At 60.5% G+C, this 27,302-nt stretch overlaps 1 protein-coding gene across 5 annotated transcripts in view; it reads right to left on the bottom strand.

Moving 5' to 3' along the window:
• The window catches only part of GRAMD4 (GRAM domain containing 4), a 67,912-nt gene extending 41,513 nt beyond the window's left edge, over nucleotides 1-26,399 (bottom strand). For all 5 annotated transcript variants that reach the window (XM_081595004.1, XM_081595002.1, XM_081595001.1 and 2 more), the window contains exon 1: nucleotides 26,195-26,399. In XM_081595004.1, coding sequence (XP_081451130.1) covers nucleotides 26,195-26,223 — 29 coding nt within the window. In that variant the 5' untranslated portion in view covers nucleotides 26,224-26,399. The remainder of the gene's footprint in view (nucleotides 1-26,194) is intronic.
• Nucleotides 26,400-27,302: the final 903 nt, after the last annotated feature.

Raw genomic sequence — 27,302 nt, 5'->3', positions numbered from 1 at the left:
TCTGCTTCCAACGTGATTTATCTGAGTATACTTCCATTTCACTAGTGGGCAGCTCACAGAATTCCTGACACCTTCACAGGCAGCCTTTTGCAGGCCCACGTGAGCGGCTCCAACACACTGCTGTCCTGACCCTCCATCATCTCGAGCTGTCGTGGCCACAGAGGAGCAGGGCTCAGGGAATACCATGCCCCTACCTGCCCTCCTGCTTCCCTGGCGCAGCTCGGGGGCAGAGGTCAAACTGAGAGTCCCTGAGATGACCGAGGGGATTCCCTGGTGGCTCAGCTGGTAAAGAATCAGCCTGCAACACAGGAGACTCTGGTTCAATTCCTGGGTCAGGAAGATCTGCTGGAGAAGGGACAGGCTACCCACTCCAGTATTCTTGGGCTTCCCTGGTGGCTCAGCTGATAAAGAATCCACCTGCAATGCAGGAGACCTGGGTTGGAGACCTGGGTTGGGAAGATCCCCTGGAGAAAGGAAAGGTTCCCCACTCCAGTATTCTGGCCTGGAGAATTCCATGGACTGTATAGTCTACGGGGAAAGGCCATCCTCCACCCTGGGAAGTAGGACCCAGACTACTTCGTTCATATGGGTGAGGTACCCAAAACAACATGCCGGACCCAAGCCTCTGGGGGGGAACCCCAACCCCAGGGCCAGTCGTAGGGAGGTCAGGTCGGCACACTGTCCTCACGCCCTGCTCATCACCTTCCCAGGCCCTCTTGGGTCCCCGAACCCTGGGGCCACTGGGTGACACTCCAGTCTTCAACCTCACGCCGTCTGAGAGCCCACCGGCCCGTCTGCCTAGGAGACTGAGTGGGCGGGCAGCCAGCACACTGGCCACACAGCTGTTTAAACCAAATAAAGCAAAGAGGAAAAGCTAAAGCTTAGGTCTGTATAAACCTGTGATGTATAAACACACGGAGCAATAGGAAACACACTCAAGCACTCACTTCTGGTGGAAGCACTCTGCTTCCAAGCCTCCCCACCGCCCTTAGCATCCAGAACAGGGGCGATCCTTCCAGCTGGTAGGAAACTCCGTCTGGAATCCCAGTTTCGTCCTGACTTCCTGCCAGCGCCCTGGCCCCGCCCCAGGGAGCAGAGAGGGGTTCCAGCCCACAGCTGTCCGTCAACCAGCTCTCCTCTAGAGGCTCTGTGGCCCACAGGGCTGCCCGGACAGAAGGCACAGGCCCGGGAACCCGGGCGGCATGCGTCTCGGGAGTGGCGGCCACAAGCCTCCCGTCACAAGGCCTCACTCTGTGTTGCTGCACAAAGCAGCTGTGGCTCTGGGCCAAGAAGGCCATCTTTCTCTGTGGCTTTTGTGGGATCTCAGTTCCCCAACCAGGGATTGAACCCGGGCCCCCGGCAGCAAAGCAACAGAGCCTTAACCACTGGACCGCAAGGGATATCCCCAATAAGACAGCATATACGAAAACAGGCAGCGGCAGACGGGCTACCCTCGACGGGGTCATGGCTGGCTGCCCCTGGTCTCAAGGTGATCAATGCCCAGCAGAACAAGGACTCTCAAATGGGTCTCATCACCCACCGGCCCCTAACAGGGAACCAGGCCCTCCCTCAGCACCAGGGTCCCTCTTCCAGTGGACCCGCCAATCACCACTCAGATGTGAACCTCGCCACTATCAAATCTCCTTTAGGAAAGGGGTGACGGGGAGGCGCCATCCGCGGAGGGGCCAGCAGCCTGGACTGGCTCCAGGGTTCCCGGGGCCAGGAGGATCTCAGGGAGGGAAGACCGCCCCTCAAGTTGAGAGCCACTCTCTTCTCCCCCGACCCTGGGCCACGTATCCCACCCGAGCAGAGGGACCAGCGCGCAGCTCTGAATAACTCATCGCCGGAGGCCCCCGTCCACGCGCAGAGCCCAGGCAGCGCCCCTTGCTCTGCAGAGACAAGCAGCAGAGTGACAAAGTGCCCATGAGACCCGGACCAGCCCTGCGCCCGCCTCCCGCCCGGGACCCCATCACCCTGCAGTACTATGCACCACCCTCCCCAGGAGGGCCCCAGCCTCAGAGCCGCTCAGCTCGAGGACGAGGGTCCCACGCGGGCCCCAGGTCAGCGGGCAGAGAATCAGCGGGTGACAGCAGGGCCATTTTAAAGGACATCCTGGTCCCTTTACGTAAACCCACGTGGCCTCTGACAGTCCCCGGGGCACAGGCCCTTGGCACCTCCAAACACTGGCCTGCGGCCACTTCCTCCTTTTTGGAAACATGGCCCAGTTGAGGCCACGGGTCCCTCCCAGAGCCCACCCGCACTCACCTGCAGACTGGGCCCCAGGATACTGACAGGTCCAGCACGGGGCCGCCGAGCACATTGCCACAAAGGGCTTTCCACGTCTGAAACATCGCCCGGCGCAGGGAAGGTGGAACTCACATTTCCTGCTGGGCCAGGCGAGAAGGGAGCCCAGCCCTGGGCAGGGCCTGATGGCAGAGGGGCCTGGCTGGCCGCCCTCACCTCGCACCAGTGCTGGAAAACTCACGTCCAATGACAGAAAAAAAAACCCTCTGAGTCCTTTTCATACCTGCAGCCCAGGTAACCGCCCAGCGTGGTGGGTGATCCAGTGTTACACACGATCTCCCAGCTGGGCTGACACATGGCAGGCCGCGCAGAAGGACGGAAGAGCTGGTCTCAGCCCCACACCAAGCGTGTCGGGCACAGGGGACTGCCCGGCATGGCTCCCCACCTGGAGCGGATTTGGAACAGAGAGTGGTCAGCAGGCAGTGAAAACCTCACAGAGGCTGGAGCAGAGGCCATCAGGGGTAACAAGAAGGACCGAGCTGCTGGAGCACATAATGAGCGCCTACTGTGTACCAGGTGCGGCTGGCACAGGGATGCAGAGCAGGCAGCTTGGTGGGGGTCAGGCTACGCCTTGGGCTGTCAGCTCCACAGAGGGGCTGGAGCCACAGAGGAAGGCCGCCCAGACAGACCGTCTCCGTTACCCCAGGGTCACAAGCCAGAAGGACTCGGCGGACATGGGCGGGCACGGACGAGGCTCTCGGGTCCATTCGGGGTCACGGTGTGGGGTGGCGAGGGAAAGAGTGCTGACCAGGCCAGCAGGCGTGGACCTGTGCAGGGCGCACACACCTGCGGGAGGGTGAGGGCGGGGACGACCCAGCACAACCCGCCCCTTCCTACCAGACACCTTCTGGAGAACAAGAACAGCAACGCTCCCCTGTCCTACCTTACTTAATCCTGCCACAGCCTCCGGGCCTGGCATGGACTGAGAGCTTAATGAACAAGTTCAGTTCAGTTGCTCAGTCCTGTCTGACTCTTTGCAACCCCATGGACTGCAGCACGCCAGGCTCCCCTGTCCATCACCAACTCCCGGAGTTTGCTCCAACTTGTGTCCATCAAGTCAGTGATGCCATCCAACCATCTCATCCTCTGTCATCCCCACCTCCTCCTGCCCTCAATCTTTCCCAGCATCAGGGTCTTTTCCAATGAGTCAGCTCTTCACATCAGGTGGCCAAAGGATTGGAGTTTCAGCTTCAGCATCAGTCCTTCCAATGAATATTCAGGACTGATTTCCTTTAGGAGGGACTGACTGGATCTCCTTGAAGTCCAAGAGACCCTCAAGAGTCTTCTCCAAAACCACAGTTCAAAAGCAGCAATTCTTCGGCGCTCAGTTTTCTTTATAGTCCAACTCTCACATTCATACGAGTACTAGAAAAATCATGGCTTTGACAAGACGGATCTTTGTTAGCAAAGTAACATCTCTGCTTTTTAATATGCTGTCTAGATTGGTCGTAACTTTTTTTCCAAGGAGTAAGTGTCTTTTAATTTCATGGCTGCAATCACCATCAGCAGTGATTTTGGAGCCCCCCAAAATAAAGTCTGACACTGTTTCCACTGTTTCTCCATCTATTTCCCATGAAGTGATGGGGCCAGATACCATGATCTTAGTTTCCTGAATGTTGAGCTTTAAGCCAACTTTTTCACTCTCCTCTTCTGCTTTCATCAAGAGGCTCTTTAGTTCTTCTTCACTTTCTGCCATGAGGGTGGTGCCATCTGCGTAGCTGCTACCATCACTGTGCCTCCCCTTCTTAATGCAATGGGGAAAGTGGGGTTCAGAGGTGGAGGTCACAGCTTCTAGAGTGATGATGGAGCCCAGGGTCTCCCCGCTCCGCCCCCACCAGTCCACCAGGACCTGCTGGTGGAACCAGGGAGCCAAGCTCCCAGAGATCGGCCTGCTCAGTTGCAGGGCTGGGGGTTTGCCGTGTTCTCAGCAAACACCCGATTTTCAGCATGCATGACCAGAAGCATAAACCACAGCCAAGGAAACCATGGAAAACAAGCAGCAGTTCCTCGAAAAAACTAAAACCGGGACCACTGTATGATCCAACAATTCCGCGCCTGGGTACAGATCCGCAAGAACTGAAAGCAGGGACTCAAACAGACACTGGTACGCCCAAGTTCACGACAGCCAGAATGAGGAAGCGACCCAAGGGTCCTCAGCCTGTAGGCAGATAAACAAAATGCCGTCCCTACAAACAAGGGAATATTATTCAGCCTCAAACAGGAAGGGAGCACTGACACGGGCTACAAGCCAGAGGGACCCTGAGGCCCACACGTTCGGGGAGATGGAGAAAGAAAGGGAAGTCGCTCAACCGTGTCCGACTCTTTGTGACCCCTTGGACTGTAGCCCACCAGGCTCCTCCGTCCACGGGATTTTCAAGGCAAGCGTACTGGAGTGGGTTTCCATTTCCTTCTCCAGGGGATCTTCCCGACGCAGGGATCGAACCCAGGTCTCTGGCATTGCAGGCAGACGCTTTACCGTCTGAGCCACCAGGGAAATAAGCAGGTCACAAAAAGACAAATACTGTGCGATCCGCTTATACGAGGCTCTGAGGAATCAAATCCCCCGGGACTGAGAGCAGTAGGCGGGGGCCGGGGGCTGGGGCAGGCGAGGGGGACTGCGTGTTGAACAGGGACAGAGTTTCAGTTTGGAAAGAGGAAAAAGTTCTAAAGATGGGTGCACATTAACTGTACACTGAGCACAGTGTGGACGCGCTGAACGCCCATTAATTGTACACTGAGCACAGTGTGGACGCGCTGAACGCCCATTAACTGTACACTGAGCACGGTGTGGACGCGCTGAACGCCCATGAACTGCACACTGAGCACGGTGTGGACACGCTGAACGCCCATGAACTGTACACTGAGCACAGTGTGGACGCACTGAACGCACATTAACTGTACACTGAGCACGGTGTGGACGCGCTGAACGCCCATTAACTGTACACTGAGCACGGTGTGGACGCGCTGAACGCCCATGAACTGTACACTGAGCACAGTGTGGACGCGCTGAACGCCCATGAACTGTACACTGAGCACAGTGTGGACGCACTGAACGCACATTAACTGTACACTGAGCACGGTGTGGACGCGCTGAACGCCCATGAACTGTACACTGAGCACAGTGTGGACGCGCTGAACGCCCATGAACTGTACACTGAGCACAGTGTGGACGCACTGAACGCACATTAACTGTACACTGAGCACAGTGTGGACACACTGAACGCACATTAACTGTACACCGAGCAGTGTGGACGCGCTGAACGCCCATGAACTGTACACTGAGCACAGTGTGGACGCGCTGAACGCCCATGAACTGTACACTGAGCACAGTGTGGACCCGCTGAACACCCATTAACTGTACACCGAGCAGTGTGGACGCGCTGAACGCCCATGAACTGTACACCGAGCAGTGTGGACGCGCTGAACGTCCATTAACTGTACACTGAGCACAGTGTGGACGTGCTGAACGCCCATGAACTGTACACTGAGCACAGTGTGGACGCGCTGAACGCCCATGAACTGTACACTGAGCACAGTGTGGACGCGCTGAACGCCCATGAACTGTACACCGAGCAGTGTGGACGCGCTGAACGTCCATTAACTGTACACTGAGCACAGTGTGGACGTGCTGAACGCCCATGAACTGTACACTGAGCACAGTGTGGACGCGCTGAACGCCCATGAACTGTACACTGAGCACAGTGTGGACGCGCTGAACGCCCATGAACTGTACACTGAGCACAGTGTGGACGCGCTGAACGCCCATGAACTGTACACTGAGCACAGTGTGGACGCGCTGAACGCACATTAACTGTACACTGAGCAGTGTGGACGCGCTGAACGCCCATGAACTGTACACCGAGCAGTGTGGACGCGCTGAACGCCCATTAACTGTACACCGAGCAGTGTGGACGCGCTGAACGCCCATTAACTGTACACTGAGCACAGTGTGGACGCGCTGAACGCCCATGAACTGTACACTGAGCACAGTGTGGACGCGCTGAACGCCCATGAACTGTACACTGAGCACAGTGTGGACGCGCTGAACGCCCATTAACTGTACACTGAGCACAGTGTGGACACGCTGAACGCCCATGAACTGTACACTGAGCACAGTGTGGACGCGCTGAACGCCCATGAACTGCACACTGAGCACAGTGTGAACGCACTGAATGCCACTGAACTGCACACTCTGCTTTATTATCATCTTGTGACGGCGCTTAGTTCCCTGACCGGGGATGGAACCCGCGCCCCTGCAGTGGACCGACTGGACCATCGGGGCAGTCCCTGAACTGTACACTTTAAAACAGTAAGCCATATGTTTCTGTTGCTATTGTTTAGTCTTTAAGTCATGTCTGACTCTTGGCAGCCCCCGTGAACTGCAGCACGCCAGGCTCCTCTACCTGTGGGGTTCTCCAGGCAAGAATGCTGGAGTAGGTTGCCATTTCCTCCTCCAGGAGATCTTCCCAACCCAGGGATCAAACCTGTGTCTCTTTCTTTGCAGGCAGATTCTGTACCCTTGTGCCACCAGGAAAGCCCCCAAGTCATATGCATATTTCGCCAAATATTTATGTTGCATTTTATTCATATGTATTATGTTATGTGTATTTTGCCATATTTACAGAAACAGTCAAAGGAAGGGAGAGAAGAGAGGGCACATAAAACTCTAAAATAACCTATAAATCTAATGTGATTTCCTAAAAAGAATAACGAGGTTTCAGAGGAAGCAAGACAAGCCAAGTCTACAGCTTATAAGGAAAAATAAGCCAAACAGCTGGGAAAATTCTGAAAAGCAAGAGTGACGAGGGAGACCGGCAGACCAGCCTTGCCACGGAGTGAGACACGATGGAGGGGCTTCCCTGGGGTCCAGTGGCTAAGACTCCAGCTCCCGCTGCAGGGGGCCCAGGCTCGACTCCTGGTCGGGAACCAAGATCCCACACGCCACAGCCACGACAGGCCGATCCGTGATTAAAGAATAAATAAACAAGACACCACACAGCTACAGGCAAGAGTTAGAAGTGTGATGACAGCACATGAATCCCGGGCAGGGCCATGAAACAAATGTGCAGAAACAGACCCAGACTGAACTGGGGTCAAAGGGCCCTCCCAGGCCGAAGGGAGACACACAGCCTTCAGCAAATGAAGACGGGATGTCCTGAGCTTCGTGGGAAAGATAACCCTGGAGCCACACCTCACACCCTCCCCAAAAGACTCAAAATGGACCAAAGACTTGAGTGTAAAATAAGGAAGGCTTGCAAAGGAGCCAAGGGTTGGGGAGTGGTACTCAGAACCTGGGGCTGGACAGGGTCTGGCCAAGCAAGACACAACACATGATAAAGGAGAAGACAGATTACCCTAAATACACATTTCCACACGGCAAAAACCTCCACCAGCAGTCAAATATAAATGCTAACACAGGAAAAAATATTTGTAACACATATTACGAAAGATTAATTCATCTAACTTTGAAAAACAGCCCTGGGGGAAAACAGCCAAGAGACACAGAGTCCACAGCAAAAGAAAGCAAACAGTCCTTAAGCACATGAAACGGCGATTAACCTTCACTTACAGAGAAAAACAGAAATTAAGATTATAAGATTACACGGGGAAGCCATTTCCGGCACGTGGGTGAGACCACGAGGAAGCCGGGGGTCCCCCAGTGGGGGGTGCAGCGGAGGACAATTCTGCAAAATCCAGTAAAATCACACTTCCGCTCCCAGGAGTGTCTCCTACTCACACGTGCAAAATGATATGCGGCGAGGCCGGTTCATACAGTGTGCGCGAGCCCCCTGCCCGGAGCGGGGTCCTTGAGAGTGGCTGCCCCCGCCACCCGAGTCCTGGGACTACGTGGGAGGAGGGGGCGTGGGGGAGGGAGATCCGGTAGGGGCTTCAGCCCCTTCTGAACAGAATTCCTGCATGTGTGGACCAGACCATGTCAACAAAGTTCAAAATTAAGGTTTTAAAATAAAAGAAATAGAAAGGGTTCAAACAAAGCAGAGAAAGAGCTAAAACAGCCCTCAGCCAGCATGGCAGGGGCCTCTCTCCCACTGCTCAGGGTCCAGGAGCCTGGAGGTCCCCGGGACCCTTTCAGGACACCCAGGAGTGGGCCTCTCTCCCACTGCTCAGAGTGTGGTCCAGGAGCCTGGGGGTCCCCGGGACCCTTTCAGGACACCCAGGAGTGGGCCTCTCTCCCGCTGCTCAGGGTCCAGGAGCCTGGGGGTCCCCGGGACCTTTTCAGGACACCCAGGAGTGGGCCTCTCTCCCGCTGCTCAGGGTCCAGGAGCCTGGGGGTCCCCGGGACCCTTTCAGGACACCCAGGAGTGGGCCTCTCTCCCGCTGCTCAGAGTGTGGTCCAGGAGCCTGGGGGTCCCCGGGACCTTTTCAGGACACCCAGGAGTGGGCCTCTCTCCCGCTGCTCAGAGCCCAGGAGCCTGGGGGTCCCCGGGACCCTTTCAGGACACCCAGGAGTGGGTCTCTCTCCCGCTGCTCAGGGTCCAGGAGCCTGGGGGTCCCTGGGACCCTTTCAGGACACCCAGGAGTGGGACTCTCTCCCGCTGCTCAGAGTCCAGGAGCCTGGGGGTCCCCGGGACCCTTTCAGGACACCCAGGAGTGGGCCTCTCTCCCGCTGCTCAGAGTGTGGTCCAGGAGCCTGGGGGTCCCCAGGACCCTTTCAGGACACCCAGGAGGCCAGATCTGCTTCGCGGCAATCCTGAGACACCATGTGCTTCCCAGACTGGTCCTCCTGATGGGTGTGGGGGACCGGAGAACCCAGCCGTCTTCAGTTGACCAGACCCTGTCCAGGCCTGCAAAACCACCAGTGCCCCTTCACTAATTTCCCCCGTTTGGGGAAAACGAGTGATTTTTTAAAAAAATAAAAATACACTATTCATGTTAACATGTAACAGGTTTGCAGTGGGCAGTTTTTGATAAATCAGCATTTGTAAATTTCCCAGCTTAATTTCTAACATGGGAAAGAGCAATGGATACATCTCACACAAGCAGGCTTTCCAGTGACCTCGCTAACTCACGAGCAGAGGGGTTCTGAGACTGGAGCCTGAGACCCCTCGGCTGTCCCGGGGATGCGGGGAAGGGCTGCAGGCACTGCTTGGACACAGTGCCCCGAGGGCGCCCCCCCCCCCAGCCCGAGGCGCCCATGACCCCAGCCCTAGCCTTTGGACAGCTGCAACTGGGCACCGGCAAGGGGCTGTGTCCACAGACATAACCCAAGACCTTGGGTCAGCGGTGGGTAGGTGGGAGGTATGGTAAGAGGCAGAGAGTCAGCCACGCGTGCGGAGCAGGCTGGAGAGCCGGCCTGGCCCCTACACCCACCCCCGGCCCCGGTGTGCCCTGCAGAGCGGCCCAGAGGTCTCTCACACACCACACCCTGGCCTGGCCTCCTCGATGGGGGTGGGGGCCGTGGGCTGGAGGCTCAGCACCAGGAGAGGGCGTGGCCTCGGGGGTGGGGGGCGCTGAGCCATCCTGCCCTGTGGAGAGACCCTCACAGGGACCTAACGTCCCACCACCAGGAGAGCAGCAGGTGGCTGCCGGCTGAGCCGGCAGCCTGTAGGCACAGTTACAAGCTGGAGACGGGCTTCTCCAGACCCCCAGCACTGCCCGCCTGGAGAAATCGAGACGTGCAACAGCCCATCTCCAAAAGAGGCGCTCTGGAAAGAGCGATTCGGTGGCTAAAGGGCTCCTCCGTCTGCAGGACTCTGGGACAAACTGTCTTGTAAATGACAAGCTGTCCCGGAGCCTGACAGCTGAGACTGCAACTTTTCACTTTACCAGCAATTCGACGGGGAGAGCGCATCGCTGGTAGCAAGATGCACCTGGGGTTCTCCCGACCCAGCCTCGAGGAGAGGGCTCCACGTGGGGAGCGCCTTTGGACCGTCGCTTTCCTGAACGGGGGATTCAAGCAGAGCAAGTCCTTGCTCTGGGAGGACAGACGTGGCGGAAACCTCCGGCCTGCGTGGTTGCGATGCTCCAGGCGGCTCAACTGTGCACACGTTTTAAGCTCTGTCTTCCAGAGAACGGAGTGAAGACACGAAGTGCAGGCTACAGCACTGGGAGACATCGACTCTTAATAACCCAAAGCACAGCTATGAGAATAATGGCTCAAGGCCTGAAAATAATGGCTCAAGGTCTGAAAAGCTAATGGCTCAAGATCTGAAAAGCTAATGGCTGTCTGCATCCTACATAATTAACGATGGGACCGCTTACACACACAGGCGCCTCCACCAGTGCCCCGGGCAGCTCCAGGGCAGGACTGACCACACAGGACTGGTGCCCCAGGTTCCACCAATCTGCTGGGGATCTGCTAGTCTCGGGGCGTCCTGACCTGACCCCACCTCTCAGCCGGCCGGCCCCGCACGGCCTGTGTCACAGCGCTTCATCGTAAGCAGGGCAGGGGCACATAAAGGGTCTCGTGTCAGGCTGTGCACAGACAGGGCCCCACACTTTGTCAGTTAGGATCCTCGGGCAACAAAAACCAATGAGCAAGACGGAGACCAGCCCCGGCCCACCTCCCCCCGACCCCGTGTTCCAGCACTCCACCCACCACGGCAGAAGAGAACCCAACAGCTCGCGAGCATTTTCAAAGCCTGACCGTAAAAACACGGCCACTGGCAAACCCTTAATGCACTAAAAAAATCATACTCATCGTAACATGCCACGTCCTGCTGCATCCGAAAGACGAGTTAGAAAAGCAGATAAAATGGATAAAAACCTCCACTTTCTATAAACTTGTCCCCAGAAGAGCAACCTGCAAATACAGCTGCCCTTGTTTTCGTCCTAATTAAAACCTGGCAAAAACCCGAGGGTGCTCACTCAGGGGTTCCCCCAGACCCGCGTCAGAGCACAGCTCACCACAAGTCCTGACTCACGCGCCGCGGGGCCTCCGATCGCCTCTGTCGAGGAAAACCCAACACGCCACGGAAACAGAGTCCCGGGGAGCCTGAGGGCACCGGCCTCCTGATCCTGCCGGGATCTGCTGGCCCTGGGCAGCCGGGGCTGGTCTGCCTGGGGCGGCAGGGGGTTCCCGGGCCCACACCCAGCCAGGCCACCAGCATCAAAGCATCAAAGCACCTGCTCAGCAGCCGGAGCGACTTCCGAACCCTCCCAGGCCATGGCCGAGGGGCCGGAAGGTCTGGTCCTGGATTCCCCAGGGAGGGCAGGACTCCGGGAGAGCAGGCATGGACACCTGGCTTAACCAGACGAACGGGTTTCCGGTCCCACCTGGGGTGGTGGCTGGGCTACCCTGCGGCTGGCTCAATCGGGAGGCTGGCTCAATCGGGAGGCCTCGGCACAGCTGGAAAGGCCCTGCGATGACAAGACAATGCCGCCTCCGGGGCCTCGCCTCTCAACTCCGAAAGGGAACAGAATCCCACCAACTGGCTCAGTGGAGAAGACAGGAAGACCCACAAAGCCCTGCCAAGCACCTGGCACTGCCCCGAGCTCTGGGAGGCCCGGCCCCACCGCCCCCAGGAGAGGGGTGAGGCGCCCGCGGTTACTACGCAGCTGCTGCGGCAGGTGACCCGCGACCCCGCAGGAGAGGCTGCCCGGACCCCCATCACTCCCTTGCACGCGCACCTGGGCAGGCTGACAGCTCTGGCCCATCTCTGCAATGGAACAGGGAAGGCAGCAAGGCTGGGTCTCGTCGCGGGGAGCTGGGCTGGGCGCCCGGCGGTCTCTCCGGGGAGGCTTGGGGGATGCTGCAGCCACTCGGCCCCCCAGCCCCTCTCAGAGCACTGGACCCACGCACACATGACCCTGACCGTGTCCACAGAGAGCCCTGCCCTCCAGTCCAGCCACCGGGGACCTGGGCTCAGCGCAAAGGGCAAGGGGTGGCCGGGCCCCTCGCCAGGAGGCTGTCTCATCCTTCCCCACCGCGAGGCCCCAGCCCGCCCGCGCCGTTCCCGGATGAGCCCACGAACAGGGCAGCGGGAGCATCTCGCGCCAGGGACCCAGAAGGCCCGGCTCAGCCACTGGCCGTGGGCAAAGGGCCTGTCACCCTGCCGGGCAAGCAGTGCCTGCCAGTGCTGCAAGCCGGGGGTTCTCTGTGTTCACATCCCAGCCCCCCAGACAGCACAGCGAGCCCTCGATGACCTGGGGGGGGGGGGGCGGTGACCCAGGAGAGCTGCTGCCCTGGTGACCGCCTGGGTGGCTCAGGCCGGAGGGTGCACACAGGGCGGGTGTGGGCCCCTGGAAACGAGGGAGCTGGGGGCACACAGCTGTCTGAGGCTCAGTGAGGGGGGGAGTCCAGAAGGCCCCAGCTTCTGGTGGAGAACTCGAGGGTGCCTGTTACATTAAAAGTTACTAACTAAACAGACCAGAGTTCCTGCGTGACCGGAAAAGGCTGCACACCGTGACCCAAGAGCTGTAACGTCTCCGATTCAATGCACCTGCAGTCCAAAGACAGGAAAAAAAGGAGAAGATCCGGCCCACAAGTCTCCCCTGAAAAGTCTCCTCAAAGTCCATACGTGCTGCTCTGGAAACTCGGCCTCGGAGGGCAGCGCGTCCTGCAACCTGCCCCCGGCGTGTGGCAGCCGAGCAGCTAAGAGACCCCGGAACATCTGCTGGGCGGATCCGAGCCACCAGGCCCTCTAATGCATCCATGCGAAGGCCTCCTGTTAAAGATACTCACAGCCAGGCTCACCCGCAGGGAAATTTTGGGCTGAAGCTGTTTTTAGGGGAAAAAAAGAGCTGGCAAGTGGAAATCCAGCCACAGCCTGTCAGAATTCAGCCTCAAGTCAGAATTCATGAGGGCTTTTTAAACGTCGCCAAGAGATTTACTTCTGCTCTGGGTGAAGTGTGTGAGTTAGTCGCTCAGTTGTGTCTGACTCTTTGCGACCCTGTGGACTGTAGCCCGCCAGGCTCCTCTGCCCACAGGATTTCCCAGGCAAGAATACTGGAGTGGGTTGACATTTCCTTCTCCAGGGGATCTTACTGATCCAAGGATCGAACCCAAGTCTCCAGCAATGCAGGCAGGTTCTTTACCTTCTGAGCCACCAAGGAAACCCCTGGGTAAAGACAAGGGTCTACAAACCAGGCAACAAGGTTTCCATGTTACTTAGGCAGGAACAGTATTTGTAACCACCTGAAAACACTAAAGATAAAACCGATTCCTTTATGTTTTTGTTGCAGTGATTTCTTTTTAAAACACTGACATGGAGAGAATTCTAATTTAGGTTATGCTGGCACACAAAAATAATCCCACAGTAGGGTTTGTATCTTCTAATTACACAGAATTTAGGACAAAATATTCATGCAAGTGATTGTGAAATACTTTATAAATAGGTCACCATCGGCTCTTTTTATTGCCAGGAGTTTTAAACTCAGTACAGCAGGGTCAGCCTGTGTGTGCAGACCCAGTGACGGGCAGGGGCCTGCGGAACCCTCCCGTGGTGCCAGCCGTGTCCTGGGCTGCCTGAGGCCCGGACTGACGGTTTGTAAAAGCCACCAGGAGGGCTGGTCTGAGAAACGTAAGCCTGGGGCTTCCAGGTGGCGCTAGTGGTAAAGAACCCGCCTGCCAATGCAGGAGACGTAAGAGACGTGGGTTCAATCCCTGGGTCAGTTAGATCCCCAGGAGAAGCACATGCTAACCCACGCCAGTATTCTTGCCTGGAGAGTCCCATGGACAGAGGAGCCTGGCGGACCACAGCCCACGGGGTCACAAAGAGTCGGACACGCCTGAAATGACTTGGCACGCGTGCAAGCAGAGACTGTCAGGAAGGAAACCCGCTGGTGGAGAAGGCGGCAGGCCGTCCCCGGTCTGCTCCCCGCCAAACGGTGAGCACGAGCAGGAGAGAAACCCAGCCCGGCCAGGCCCCCCTGAGTGACTGAGTCAGTGCGAGCCCTGGCCACAGAGTCCTCTGTACAAGGACTCGGTGCCACCAACTCACTTCGGCGGTGGTGCTTTTTCAGGTTGTTTTTTTTCCGATATGAACCATTTTTAAAGTCTTTATTCAATTTGTTACAATATTGTCTCTGTTTTTTATGTCTTGGTTTTTTGGCCAAGAGGCATGTGGGATCCGAGCTCCCCGACCAGGGACTGAACCCACACCCCATGCACTGGAAGCCAAAGTCTTAACCACTGAGCCACCAGGGAAAGCCCTACTTCGTATTTCTAATCACAAAGTTAAGGGGCTAATTATCAAAGATACACACTCGCGTAACTTAAAAGGAGACGGATGGCCAACTCAAGTTAGTGAGGTGGGGGGGTCTGGGGGGACAGGCACAAGCTGGCGCCCTCCCCCAGCACACCCTGATGCCCCAGCCAAGCGCTGGGCACACGGGGACGAGGGCATGGACCCTCACGGGGCCCACGGTTAGTGTCCCATCAACGCCATGGCCTGCCCCTCCCTTCATGGGGGGGTGGGGGCGGGTAGGACTCGGGGCTTGGGCCTCCTGGGGGTCCAACCAGGGACGTCAGCCTGGCCCTGTTTAGATCTGGTAAATGTGGGGCCCAAACCACACAGTCCACTATCAGATACAGCAGCAGTTCAGTCCTGAATCAGATAACGCAAGAGGAAGAGGCTTACCCAACTGCGTGGGCCCAGATGAGGGAGGCCGTCACCCACCTCAGCCACCGGCCGGGCCCCTGCCTGCTCCTGCAGCTTCTCTAAACTGGAAACCTCGAGCTCAGGACCCTGTGCTTCCATCCCTGGTTAGGGGACTAGATCCCACGCGCCGGGGTCCCACCTGTGTGCCAGGTGGAGCCGGTTAAGGAGGCTGGGGGCGCCTGGCACCCGCAACTGAACAACGGGTGTTGTGGGACAGCCTCTCTGAGAGGTGGGCGCGGTGGCAAGGCCCTCGGGCACACACACAAAGTGGGGGGGGGGTCACCCAGAGCCCCGAGGAGGGGACCAGGTGCAAAGGGTTACAGGTCCACACGAGGCCCCAAGCGCTTATCAGAGAGGACAGCTTTGACCTTCAGAAACACTCAAACCCAACAGGAGTGAGCAGGTCGGCCACGGGCAGCAAGCAGCCAGCCCCTTACCGGGAGCCCTCTGACTCCCACTCACTCATCTGCCAAGCGGGTACAAGGCGGCCCCTGCCGCGGGGGTGGCAGCCACCCACACACACACCCTGGCCCCACCAAGGGGGGGTCCTCGCCTAGGGCATCCTCAGGCAGCCCGCCTGCTGCCCCTGGCCAGCCCGGGCCCCGCCCCGTCCCTCTGGGCCGGTGAGGAGGGGTCCCCGACATCCCCGAGCTCCTCTGAAGACCGGCAGCTCCCCTACGGCAGAGGCGGCTGCCTGATGCCGACCATCACGGGGAGGCGTCTCCATGGCTGGCGAGCGGCCGTGTCTCTCCTCCCGCCTCCAGTCAGCCAGCCTCTCGCCAACGAGGACGGACCCTGGCACCCAGGAGGCCTGACCCCCCCTCCTGGGCACTGCCAGGAGGCCTTCCCAGAGGCCTCCGCTCCTCGCCTGCCAGGCAGAGGCGGGGACGTGGGCAGTCACGCGGGCTCCTGGCCCTGTGCGCTCCATCCTCCCCACCTGCAGGCAGGCGCCCGGGGCTGGCAACCCTTGAGGGTTACTGGGGCAGACATGTGTGCCAGGCCCTGCCCCCCGTGGAGTCACAGTCCTAGATGTCCAGCTTCAGAGGCGATGCTCAGGCCAAGCCCAGCACCTCGCCCCCCAGACCAGCACTGCTCACCGTTCCCCCCGGGACGAAGGCTGCCGCGGCAGGAGCAACAGGCACGGGGTGGTCCCTGCAGCCTGGCCAGCCCTCCCGGCCACCCTGCCAGCAGCTCCGCCCGTGACTCCACAACGAGCCCAGCGCTCTCTGCCTGTTGACTCATGTTTCACTTCCTCTCCCCCAAACCTGCTTGGCGGCAGTGAAGCCACACATCTGCGGTGCTGAAGAGCAGGATGGACCTCAGTCCTCGAAATCCCCCCCTCCCGATCCAGCACCCGTGGGTCCCTGCTACCACCCCGCCCCCTCCAACCTCCCCCACTCTTAGATGCTGACGTGTCCACACATCTCCCGGCTGTCTCAAGCAGTGGTGGTGAAACAAGACGCTTTTCCTCCTGATTCAGAAGGTACTCGCCTAACAGGATGGGGAGGGGCAGGGCCTGGGGGCATGCCGCAGGGGAACCCCCTGCCCCAGGGGAACCCCCCCCACAGCAGGCAGCACCGGGCACAGGCCCTCAGGGGGCCTCCCACCCCGGCAGTCTCCCCCCGACCTTCCTCTCTGGATGGACTAGGAGAAGGGCTGCAGACACCAGCCCCTGGACACCTAGCCTGGACCCCGAGGCCGGCACAGGACCCCAGGGGCATGCCCAGGGGCTCGGGGAGGGGGACACCGCAAGACTCAGCCTGCAGAGATGGGGGGCGGCGGCCCCCACCCAGCCCGCCCCTGCCTGTGCCCCTCAGGGCTCCACCCCTGGGACCCCGCACCTGCGAGATGACTCACACCCTCTCAAGGCACGGCCGTCAGCAGCGTGCACGCTCTGTGGCGACCCCGTGGGCGTCCAAACCCGGTTCTTCTCAGAGGGAGATTTTGGTGATACCAGAGGTCTGTGTGTTTTCTCAACGACTCAAGTTGCATCAGAGTTTTAAATGCCAAGCTCCCGCCCGAGGCCACCGCTGACACCCGTCTCCAGGTCTCTGCCACCCCAGAAGCCCTCCGGGCATGGGCCTCCTCCCCCCTTAGCCGTCACTGGTCAGCCCAGGCTCAGCCCAGGGGTGTGGCACGGCCCCCACCACACAGACCCCGTCCCAGATGGTAGCTGTGACCCCACAGATGACCGCAGTCAGCCCGGAGCTCTGCAGTCAGAGGCTGGGAAATATGTTTCCAGCTGAGTATCCCCTGGCGGCTGCCTGCCACCGTCATGGGGGACCCAGCAGACTCTCAAATATGAACCAGGAAGCAGAAGGGATGGGGGCGGCATGGCAGGGAGCTGGGTGGGGGCAGCACCCAGCGAGGGGGGTGTGTGGCAAGCAGGGACAGCCAGCCAACAGGACCGCAGCAGGCGGCCTCCAACAGGGCAGGGGGGCTCACTCCCAGGCAGCGCCCCCACCCAGGGCAGCCCCTGCCCGCTGAGCCCCTGGCCAGCTCCCCCCACTTCCTCAATGCCCCCTCGCAGGACCCGGGGACACGTGTGGCACCACCTTGAGGTGGTGAAGGCCCAACCCCACAGCAGGGAGACAAGCGCTTCCAGGCTGCTCAGCTGAGGGGGTGGGGATGGGACAGACGGCCACGTGTCAGCCATGTGTCCCACAGTGCCCGCCCCCGACGTGGCCCGGAGCCCAGTCCTGCCAGAGGGGTAACCACACACTAGCGGGGTCTCTAAGAGCTTTGGAGAGGGGCTGACCTTGGGTAAACTGACCCAGGCCAGCTCCCGCCTCTCCCAGGAAGGACGACATGGTGACCCACAGGTCAGTGTGAGCAAGGCCTCCCCACACGTGCAGACGGTGCCGTCCACACCCAGCCTGGCCCACGACACGTGTTGCACAGGAACCGGGACGCTGAACCACACACAGAGGCCCAGCCGGGGTCCTGTCCACGGTCCGCACCACGTTATCAAGAGGGACACCCACAGCTCCAGGCATCTTCTGAGCCTGCCCACATGGGCAGACCCCTTTGCTCTGAAATGCGAAGCCAGCAAACCCCCAGCCAGGACCAGAGTGCCTGCCTCCTTCCCACCAGCTCGGCCCTAAAAAGGTGGGCACCCGGCCGCCACTCACTGTCCCACCTGCCTGGGGTCTGCTCAGCAGCCTCCAGAGGCAGCCGACCCACCCCCAGGCCCACACAAGGGCGGACGGAGCCCTGCCCGGAGTTGGCGTGGGGCCCGAGGGAGCCAGAGTGGAACTCCCCCAGTCCTCTCCCTCCCAGAAAGGGACCCGGCCTCGGAGCCCCGGCCCTGTTCCGCTGCGAGTGCCTAGGCCCACCAGTGTCCGAGTCAAGCTCCAAGGGTTCGGCTGGCAGCCCTTCTCCTCGTGCAGCCGAGGCCAGGCCTCCAGGCTGTGTTCAAAGCTGGCTGCGCGTTCACATTTCAAAGGGATGCCACGACTGTGCCTGTCCCCACAGGCCAGGGGGTGACTGGGCACAGTGGGGAGCCCCCCAGGCCTCTTTCTCTCTCCCTGCAGACCTCCTGGGGGAGGCAGCGGCCCCCCAGCCTCTGCAAGGCCTGTGCAGAGAACACCCAGCAGCTCGTATTCCGTGCCGAACAGCAAGGACCCGGAGGAGAGGGAGCTGCGTGCGCACAGCACCCCGGCCTTTGAAGCCACTCCCCAGGGCCCAGGACAAGGCTGAGCCCGCTCCGCAGGTACGCTGGAACTGAGGGGTTACGTCAAAGGATGGCGAACGGGGGAGCCGGGTCTCCCAATGCTGGAACGAAACTGACTCATCAGCGAGGCGGGAAGGGTCCACGTGGTAACGACTAGACTACATGCTGGATCACTAAGGAGCGCACACCCCACTGAATGCAGACCCGGGGGGTTACACACAGGAGCGGCTGCAGCTGTGTGCACACCCACACTGTGTACGTCCCGCTCCGTCAGCCGAGCGGGCCCAGAGCAGCAACACCCCGGCAGCCACGCGCTCGGGCCGGGCCTGGATCTTGGTTTCTGAAACCGCTCTCCAGTGAAAGGAGAGCTGTGAAGGAAGGAGCTGCCCACATCGCCCCACGCTGACGGGGGCGCGTCAACAGAACCCAGGAGCCTCCTGGAGGAGTTCCCAGCAGCCAGGGCTGGAACAATGGGACCCACAAAATAACTAAAGCGGAACCACACTGGAACTCACAGCATAAAACGGGTACACACGCATCCACGCTGAAGTTAGAAATGACTGAGCAAATGAACAAATGAGGGAGAAGAGACAAGTCCCCATTCAGAAGATTCCAAATCACTTACAGACACCCTGCCCTCAAGCCTCTCCCTTCCTTCCGAGAAGGACAGCACTGACAGAGGGAAAAGGGTCCACTCACGCTGATGGCACGCGCCCCGATGGGGTGGGGTGAGGGCTCTTCACCTCTGCGCTCTTCCTTCCAAAACCCACGACCCCCGTCTAACCCGGAGGAAAACATCCAATTCCAACAGGGGGTTCCAGCTGTCCAAATTCCAGAGGACATGGCTCTGCAATGAACCTAATATCCCTCGAGACTGCAATTCCCTGGTGGCCCAGTGGTTAAGAATCGGCCTGCCCATGCAGGGGACGCGGTTCCATCCCTGGTCTGGGAAGATCCCACGTGCTGCTGAGCCGCAGTGCTGAGAAGCCAGCGCGCTGCCCTACAGGGCAGCCCCTACTCGGCCCAACTAGTGAAAGCCCGTGTATGGCAACCCAGGCCCAGTGCAGCCAGGAAGAAACACAGAAACACAGTTTAAAAAGATTCCTCAAGACTGTCAAGTCATCAAACACAAGAGAAGTCCAAGAAACTGTCCCAGTCCAGAGAATCTGAAAGAGATGTGATAACTAAATGTAACATGGTGTCTCGGGTGGGGTCCTGGGATAAGAAAAAAGGACATCGGGTGAAAACTAAGGAAATCTGAACAATCGCAGACTTCAGTTAACAATGTATCCGCACTTGCCTGTTCATTAACGACAACACTGTTCCACACTGAGGTACAGGATGGTAGTAATAAGAGAGACTGTGGGAAGGGACAGGCCCAGGGGCACCCTCTGTGTGATCTTTGTAACACTGCTATAAATCTAAAACTGTTCTAAAAAACACGGTTGATTATTAAAGAAAAGAAAACCAAACACCCCGCAGGTGGCTCAGTGCAGGGCGGGGCGGGCAGGACAGAGCCGGCGGGGGGCGGGGGGGCGGGGGGCTCTGCCATCACACCCAGGACACCCACAGCCAGACCCGGGCCTGCCCTTGAGCCGCTCTGGAGGACACAGACGGCAGAGTTGCAAAGTCAAGTGATCACACACTAACAGAAGGTAATCAAGGGAGAGAAACAGCGGGGCAGCCAGAGAGCCCCACGGGACCCACGGCTTCACAAACATGCCACCTCCCCACCATCTGCAACCCTTCACCCCCAGACCCTATCTCCAACGAGGCCAGCCAGGGATGGGATGAAACGTGGCCCTCCAGGAGCTCCAGAAGGCAGGCAGGTAAACAAAGGACCACACATAGGACAACAGGCACAAGGGCCCTAAATGCAGGGTCGAGGGAAGGCCAGGAAGGCTTCCTGGAGGCAGTGACTTGCATGCAGCTCCCACTGAAAGCTAAGTTTACCGAAGGCCACTAAAAATGAGTCACATGAAATGGCTCGTGGTGCCAGCATGGAGTTCTCAGACAGCCACGAACTCTGACCTGACCCCAGGTGCCTGGTGAGGCAAGGAAAGCCCCCCCAGACTCATGAGAAAAGGTGGTCCAGGGCCACCTGGGATTGGGAAGAGAGGCCGCATCTCAGAAGAGGCGCCCAGCACAGTTCTGCCACTGCCCGCTGCCACGCGGATGAAAACGCACCCTGCTAAGTGATGGAAAGCAGAGTCCAACGGCCCCAGAGCGTATGATTCCACAGATATGAAAGGTCCCGGACAGGCAAATCCATGGAGACAGAAAGCAGATTAGCGGTTGTCAGAGGCTGGAGAGAAAGAGGGAATGAGTGATTGCTGAAGGGGGTGATGAAAACGTTCTAAAATTAGATTGTGGCGATGCTTGCACAATTCTGTGGATCCGCTGGAAGTCGGTGAACTGCACTCGCGATGGGTGGATTTCACGGCATGCGAACTGGACCTGGGTCAAGTGTACCTCTCTCACTGTCCAGGCCTGCCCCCTGCCCTCGGGGAGCCCGGCCCCTCCCCACCGCCAGCCCCCAGCTTAGCTCAGCCACAGGTGGGCTCCCCACAGCCAGGACCCCAGGACCCAAAGCTGCTGGCCCCTGGAGGCCAGGCTGCAGAGGGGACCCCCAAGGGCAGAGCAAGGCTGCGGCCTCGGCTCATTGCAAGGGGCGCCTCCACTCAGGCCTACCCTGGCTGTTGAGAGCAGGACAGATGGGAGCGCCAGCCCCTGCCTCCGGGGAGGAGGACAACGACTGGCCGGGGAGGGGGCAGCAAGTGAGGGGGGCTCTGCAGTCAGGGTGCCCAGGGAAGGCCTCCCCAGCAAGGCGGGGTGGAGCAGAGATGTGCCCTACGCAAGGGTCTGCCGTGCCAACAGCCCCACAGGCGGCACACCGACCGAGGTGGAGGGGGGAGGGCTGGAGAGGGAGGCTGGGCCTCTGAGACTCAGGGCTGGGCTCAGGTGTGCCCACCCCGTACTCCGTGCCGAGGGGCTGGGGGGCCTCCTGCCTCCGTGTGCCACGTACCCCCCACCCCGCCCACAGGGCAGGGCTGGAGGCAGCGGCGCTTCCCACCGAGGGGGAGACCTGATCACCGAGGGATGAGTGTTTCCCCGGGGGCCCCAGACCACCCAGCCCTTGACGGCACCTGCACCCTTGGTTCTCCCAGATGGGGTCTGGCGGCGCCGGGGGGTTCTGGGTAGGCCTGCCCCCCACCTCCACTCCATTCCCAAGGGACAGAGCCAGGCTCTCTGAAGGCCTCCCTGCTTCACAGAGGGAGCCGCCCAGGGTGGTGTCAGGTGCCGCTCCTGGGGTGTGGTCTGAGCTCCCAGGGGACAACCAGGGCCGCTCCACCCAAACCCGCCCGTGCTGGGGAGGGGGTGCGCTGCCCTCTTTAACCACGACTCCCCTCCTGGCGGAAGCTGCAATGGCTGGGGCCCACCCCCAGCGCCTTCCTGGAAGAGGCGGTGCAGATGCCGCCAGCTTGGGCCAGGGCCAGTTTTCAGGCCTCCAGTTTCTATATTCCACTCCAAGACCCTTGTGTCCCGAGGCCCAGAGAGGTTAAGCGTCTTGCCCAAGAACACACAGTGACAGACCAGGCGTTTTCCACACTTAACCCCACCTTGCACACGGTACTCAGCTTAGGAACAAGAACCCAGCTCTGCCACTCACCAGCGTGTGGCCTCAGGGAAGTTAGTTAACCTCTCTGTGCCAAGGCTGCCTCATATGTAAGGGGCAGCGAATAACAGCCCCAGGCTCCAGCTGTTATGAAAATCAATCACGTAAAGTGCAAGGAACACGATCAGGCCTGGGGTAAGAGATACTCTTGCTATTAGCGCACCTGTAATGGCAGAGAGACTTCTCATTTTGACTGTAAACTTACTCCTTACGCTTCTTTCACAAACCCCCAGAAATTCCACTGATCCTCAGGGGGCCGGTGAGGTTTAAGAGGACAGCCTCTGCAGCCAACCCACCTATCCTGGCTGAGCCACCAAACCCACAGGGGGCTGAGGCCAGCCGCCCGCCTCTCCAGACCCGTCTCTGCCTCTGCAGGACGGGTGACTGCCAGGCTGTGAGGGCCTCGCGGACAGTGGGCGAAATACGCCAAGCACAACGTCGTCTGACGCTGAACTGAGTGATTTCTGTTACCATCCTTTTTTTTTTAACAGGCCAGTACTTCCTTCTGCCGGTGTAACCACTGGGGACTTCAATCACAGGGCTTAAACATAGTCACACCCCTGATTATAACAGTCTTAACGAGAGCCCCGAGATGGCGACTGTCATTAGTGGTGAATTACAGTCCCAAGCCTCTGCCCGGCCCCTCAGTTCAGTCCACACGTGGACGCCAGAGGCGCGGAGAACACAGTTTTCTCTAATTAGGGATACCCTCTCCTTCTTGCTCCATGTCTGTTTGTAAGAGAAGTCAGACGACCTGCCTATAAGTTCTCAAGTGAACTGATCGCTTTTCTCCGATGGCGGCCAGCTCCGAGCAGACGGCCAGGCCGCCCCTCCACCGGGCTGGCTGGGCCTTCACCACCCTAGTCACGAAGTGAGCATCCCCATCAGGGACCCAGGCCTGCTCCTTGCCCCCTGGCCAGCACCTGAACTCTCACCCCGGGTACAAAGGCATTTTCTGGATTCTGCCCAGGATAAAGACCCAAAGAGAGCCGCCATTGCCATACCACCCAAAAGCAGAGAACTCAGACCTCGACCCTCCACGGTGCCCAAGGCCCCCAGGCCGGCTTTCGAGTCCCCGACCAAAGGCCTTCCGAGCACCACCTGAGTGGCCACACGGCAGGTCTGGGCTCATAAACAGAAGCTGCCCCCACCCCGGGCCAGAGCGTCTGTATTCCTCCTTGTCGTCACCTTCACAGCCCAGTTTTTTAAGAACAAGAATGCTCTGCTACACGCCCCAAGGCTGTCAGCAGCCTCGCTGGGGAGCAGCCCTGTACTTGGCTTCTAAGATGGTCTCCTTCCTGCGGACGGCAGGTGAGGAGCCCCCCGCCCATCTCACAGGAGAGGGGGCAGGCCAGTCACACGGCCCCCAGCAGGGTCTTCCATCCCAGTGGGCACACGCCCTCCATGTACTGGAGCTCCCTAGACGCTCAGTGAGGCCCCAGCGCACCAACTCCACAGGAGCCCGCCATCCAGACTCACACAGGGGCTCAAACGCCAGAAGCCCCGCGAGAAGGGAGATCAGCCCAGGTCCCCGAGAGAGCGCTGCCCCCAGAAATGAGGGTCTGGCTGGAGCCACACCGCTCCACAACGGGAACCCCACTCCCGCGCAAAGCTCGGGTGCAACTGGCTTCAGGGGGGAACTGGCAAACCGTGACGTGTGGGGAGGTGGAAGGGGCCCCCTGCCGCCCACGAGATGACCGGAGACAGACAGGTGGCTCCGTCCACCCGTCTGCGGGTGCTCAGAACCACCCACATGCGTCAGACCCTGCAAGCATCGAGGGGAGCCCTGCGCTTCTCCGATGACACTGACTCGTGAGATGCGAGCTGGGCCTGGCGCTGGGATCCGTCACCCGTAACATCACTCGGATACTCGGATACAAAGAGGAAGCGCGCTTCAGGCCTCCGGCCTCCCCTGGCGACAGCGCTCTCACTAGAACCTAATGACACTTTGTGTTAGTCGTGCCCGAGCCACTATTCTCTTCCATCAGACAGCAAGAAACGGTGATTCAGGAAAAGCCGGCCCAGGGCTCCTGTTTCTGGCTGGCGAGGGTGAGGCTGGGGGAGGGCAGCGGAAGCAGAGGTCACACGGAGCTGGTGACCATCGGCTTCTTGACGCCCGCTCTGGCTGGAGAGGTGAGGAGCACCTCATCGGCCGACGGCTTGGAGAGACCACCAGGTTCTGCTCTCACGAAGGGCCCCTGCCTGCCTTGGTGGGAGATGCAGGCTCAGGGCAGCCAGGATCACGCAGGACACACTCAGAAGCTTCCCTGTGCGGTTTCCAGGAAATGCCTCTCCCGAGCGTGGGCGGGCAGATAGCACAGGGACAGGTCCTGCCCATCCCCAGGCCACACAGCTGGGACAGCCACACCCCCACAGCCCATCAGCCAAGGCAGCCCCGTGGAGAGAAGGGCAGAGGAGAGCGGGCACCCGTGCAGAGGCCCTGGGGGGGAACCCACCTCCCCAGGCCCAGGACCAGGCTAGAACACCCCGCCCCCATGAATCCAGCCATGTCCAGACTGCGGGTCGAGACCCCTGCCCACGGGCACAGGGCTGCAGAGGCAGCGACATCAAGGCTGAGGCAGAGGGAAGGACAGGAAGGCCAGGCCCCTGACCTGGACCAGGCAGGGAGTCTTCAGAGGAGCAGCGGTAGAAAGGAGTGGCAGGTTTACCGAGGTCCCTGATCCCAGGGGTCCCAGCTAACTGTTGTGGAATGTGGTTTCATCCTAGCAGGGGACAAGGACAACACCTGGAACACAATCATCCAGCCGAACTCTGTGTCCCAAATGGGCCTGGGACACACGGGCACAGTCAGGGCAACAACAGCCGCCCGGAAGGGAAGGGCACCGTGGCCTCTCCTGGTGTTGGGATCTCTGCCCTGGGTGTGTCCAGTCCAGAAGTGGGGTGGGGGCTGCACCATCTAATGCTCTTGTCAGCCCCCTCCCCGCTTACTGCTGGGCAAACTGAGGCAAGGGAGGGCTCAAGGCCTTCCTGCCCAAGGTCACTGAGCAGATAGATGCCACGCAGACAAGACCCCCAAACTTCTCTCTCAATCGCTGCACAGCCCTGCTCATCCTGCCGGGCCCAGGCCTAAGACAAGCCCTAAGGCCGGGCTGTGATGGGGGCTAGGGCCCAGGCACCTCCATTTTTGTGTGGGGGGGTGGATGCACAGAACTAGGAAGGCGAGAAAGGAATCCGGTGCTGCAAAAGGTGTCGCCCAAACCAAATCCTCCCCGCCTCCGGAAATGTAGGGCTGGCAACACCCCCAGGGTGGGCTCGGCTTCCAGCCCATAAGCCATAGGTCCAGGGCCACGGCCGGGGCGCTGCTCCTCGCACGGACAGGTGCCCCAGCCCACCTGGTAGTAGGCCTGCCCAGGGGTGCAGGGCCTGCTCTGGGCAGGGGGCGCCCCAGGTTGGGGACTGCTGCCCAACGCCTCTCCTCCTCGCCTGCCCGCTAGGCTGGGCCCCAGCAGAGCCCCACCAGCTAAAAGTCCGGAACAAAGGGAAAGGAGACGGGGCAAATCGAGAGGTGCGGGGAGGGCAACTTTTCGGCAGGGTCATCTCCAGGGGCACAGGGGCCGGGGTCGCCCTCCACCTCTGCTGTGTCCCCAGAGAGTGAGCTCCTAAGACGACATTCACCGCGCCCACACGCGCCCCAGCCTGGACCCGGCGGCCTGCGCCCCACCGACCACCCTCCCATCTCAGGCTCCGCGCCCAAGGGACGTCCTCCTCTCCCCGGCCGGCCGGGCACGACGCGGGACCAGAGACGCCGGGGCCCGCGCGCGCGGGAAGGGGGTGGCCGTGACGCGCGCCCAGGCCGCGCGGGACCCGGGGGCGTGTATGGGGGGCGCGCCCGCGCGGGTCCCGGCTCGGAGGGCCGCTGGCTGCGGTCGCGTGGAGGGCACGGCCGGGCTGCGGGCCGGCCAGCCCCTGAGCGGGTCTGCGTGTCCGGCGAGTGGGCGTCCGCGCGCGCCTGCCGCTTACCCTGCGCGGAGATCGGGGCCACCTCTCATCCACCCGCCGCCTCGGCGCCCCCCTCGCCAGCCGCCCGGCCGCGCTGCACCTGCCACCCGCGCGGGAGCCGAGCGGCGCCGGGGAGCCCGGAGGAGGCGGCGGCCCCGCGGGTCCGGGCCACGAGCGCGGAGGCGGCGGCGGCGGCGCCAGGTCGCGCGCTCGCGTCCCGCTGCGCGGAGTCTGCGCGCCCCCGGCCCGGCCTGCGCAGCCGCCGCCACGCCCCACGCCACGCCCCGCGTCGCCACGCCACGCCCCCCGCCCCCGCCCCACGTCGCCACGCCCCAAGACCTGAGCCGGCTAGCCCCGCCCCGCGTCGCCACGCCTCAAGGCCTCAGCCGGCTCGCCACGCCCCGCGCCGCGCCTTAAAGGAGCCGCGCCCCCTTCTACGTCCTTGGTTCTGCCCTCCCGCCCCGGCGCGGCCGTCCCGCGGGGGCGCGCCTGCCCTGGCGGGTCCGCGCGCGAGAACGAGCGCGGTCACGCGGCGCCGCCTTTGTTTGGGTGGCGCACGTGCGCCCCCGCCACCTGCACCCACGCGGACGCGCGGCGGCTCCTCCGCGCGACCATCCGCCGCCTCCGCCCTGCGTCCCGCGGCCCCGCAAGTCTATAGGGCGGACGGCACGGGCCCCGCCACGCATGGGCACGCGTGCCGCTGTCCCTTCATCCGCCGTCCGCCGGCCACACATCCCAGAGGCGGCCGCAGTGACCCGCCTGTGGCTCCGAGCTGGGTCCGAGACGGGCACCCACCCGTGGTGACCACATCCCAAAGGGACCGCATTTACCCTGACGCCACGGTGCCCACCGAGGGGAGGCAACCTAGAGCCTACAGGAGAGGGTTGGTGTGGGGCACGCACTCCCTCTAGGCTGGCATACCTAGCAGGGGCTGAGCCCCACGCCAAGGGAGGGGACTTCCTGTCCTCGGGATCTGGACTGCTTTCCCCAAGTCACACCTTTGTTATTCAAGGGATACCCTCCACCAACCCTCCACTCTCCTCCATCTCCCCTGCGGGGAGACCCTGGGGGTGGGGGTGGGGGGAAAAGCTAGGCCTGTCTGACTCTTTGTGACCCCATGGACTGTAGC

Source organism: Giraffa tippelskirchi, chromosome 4 (assembly GCF_054371585.1).
Source record: "Giraffa tippelskirchi isolate mGirTip1 chromosome 4, T2T-mGirTip1v1.2.pri, whole genome shotgun sequence".
Taxonomy (NCBI): domain Eukaryota; kingdom Metazoa; phylum Chordata; class Mammalia; order Artiodactyla; family Giraffidae; genus Giraffa; species Giraffa tippelskirchi.
This window is presented reverse-complemented; position numbering and strand designations above follow the sequence as displayed.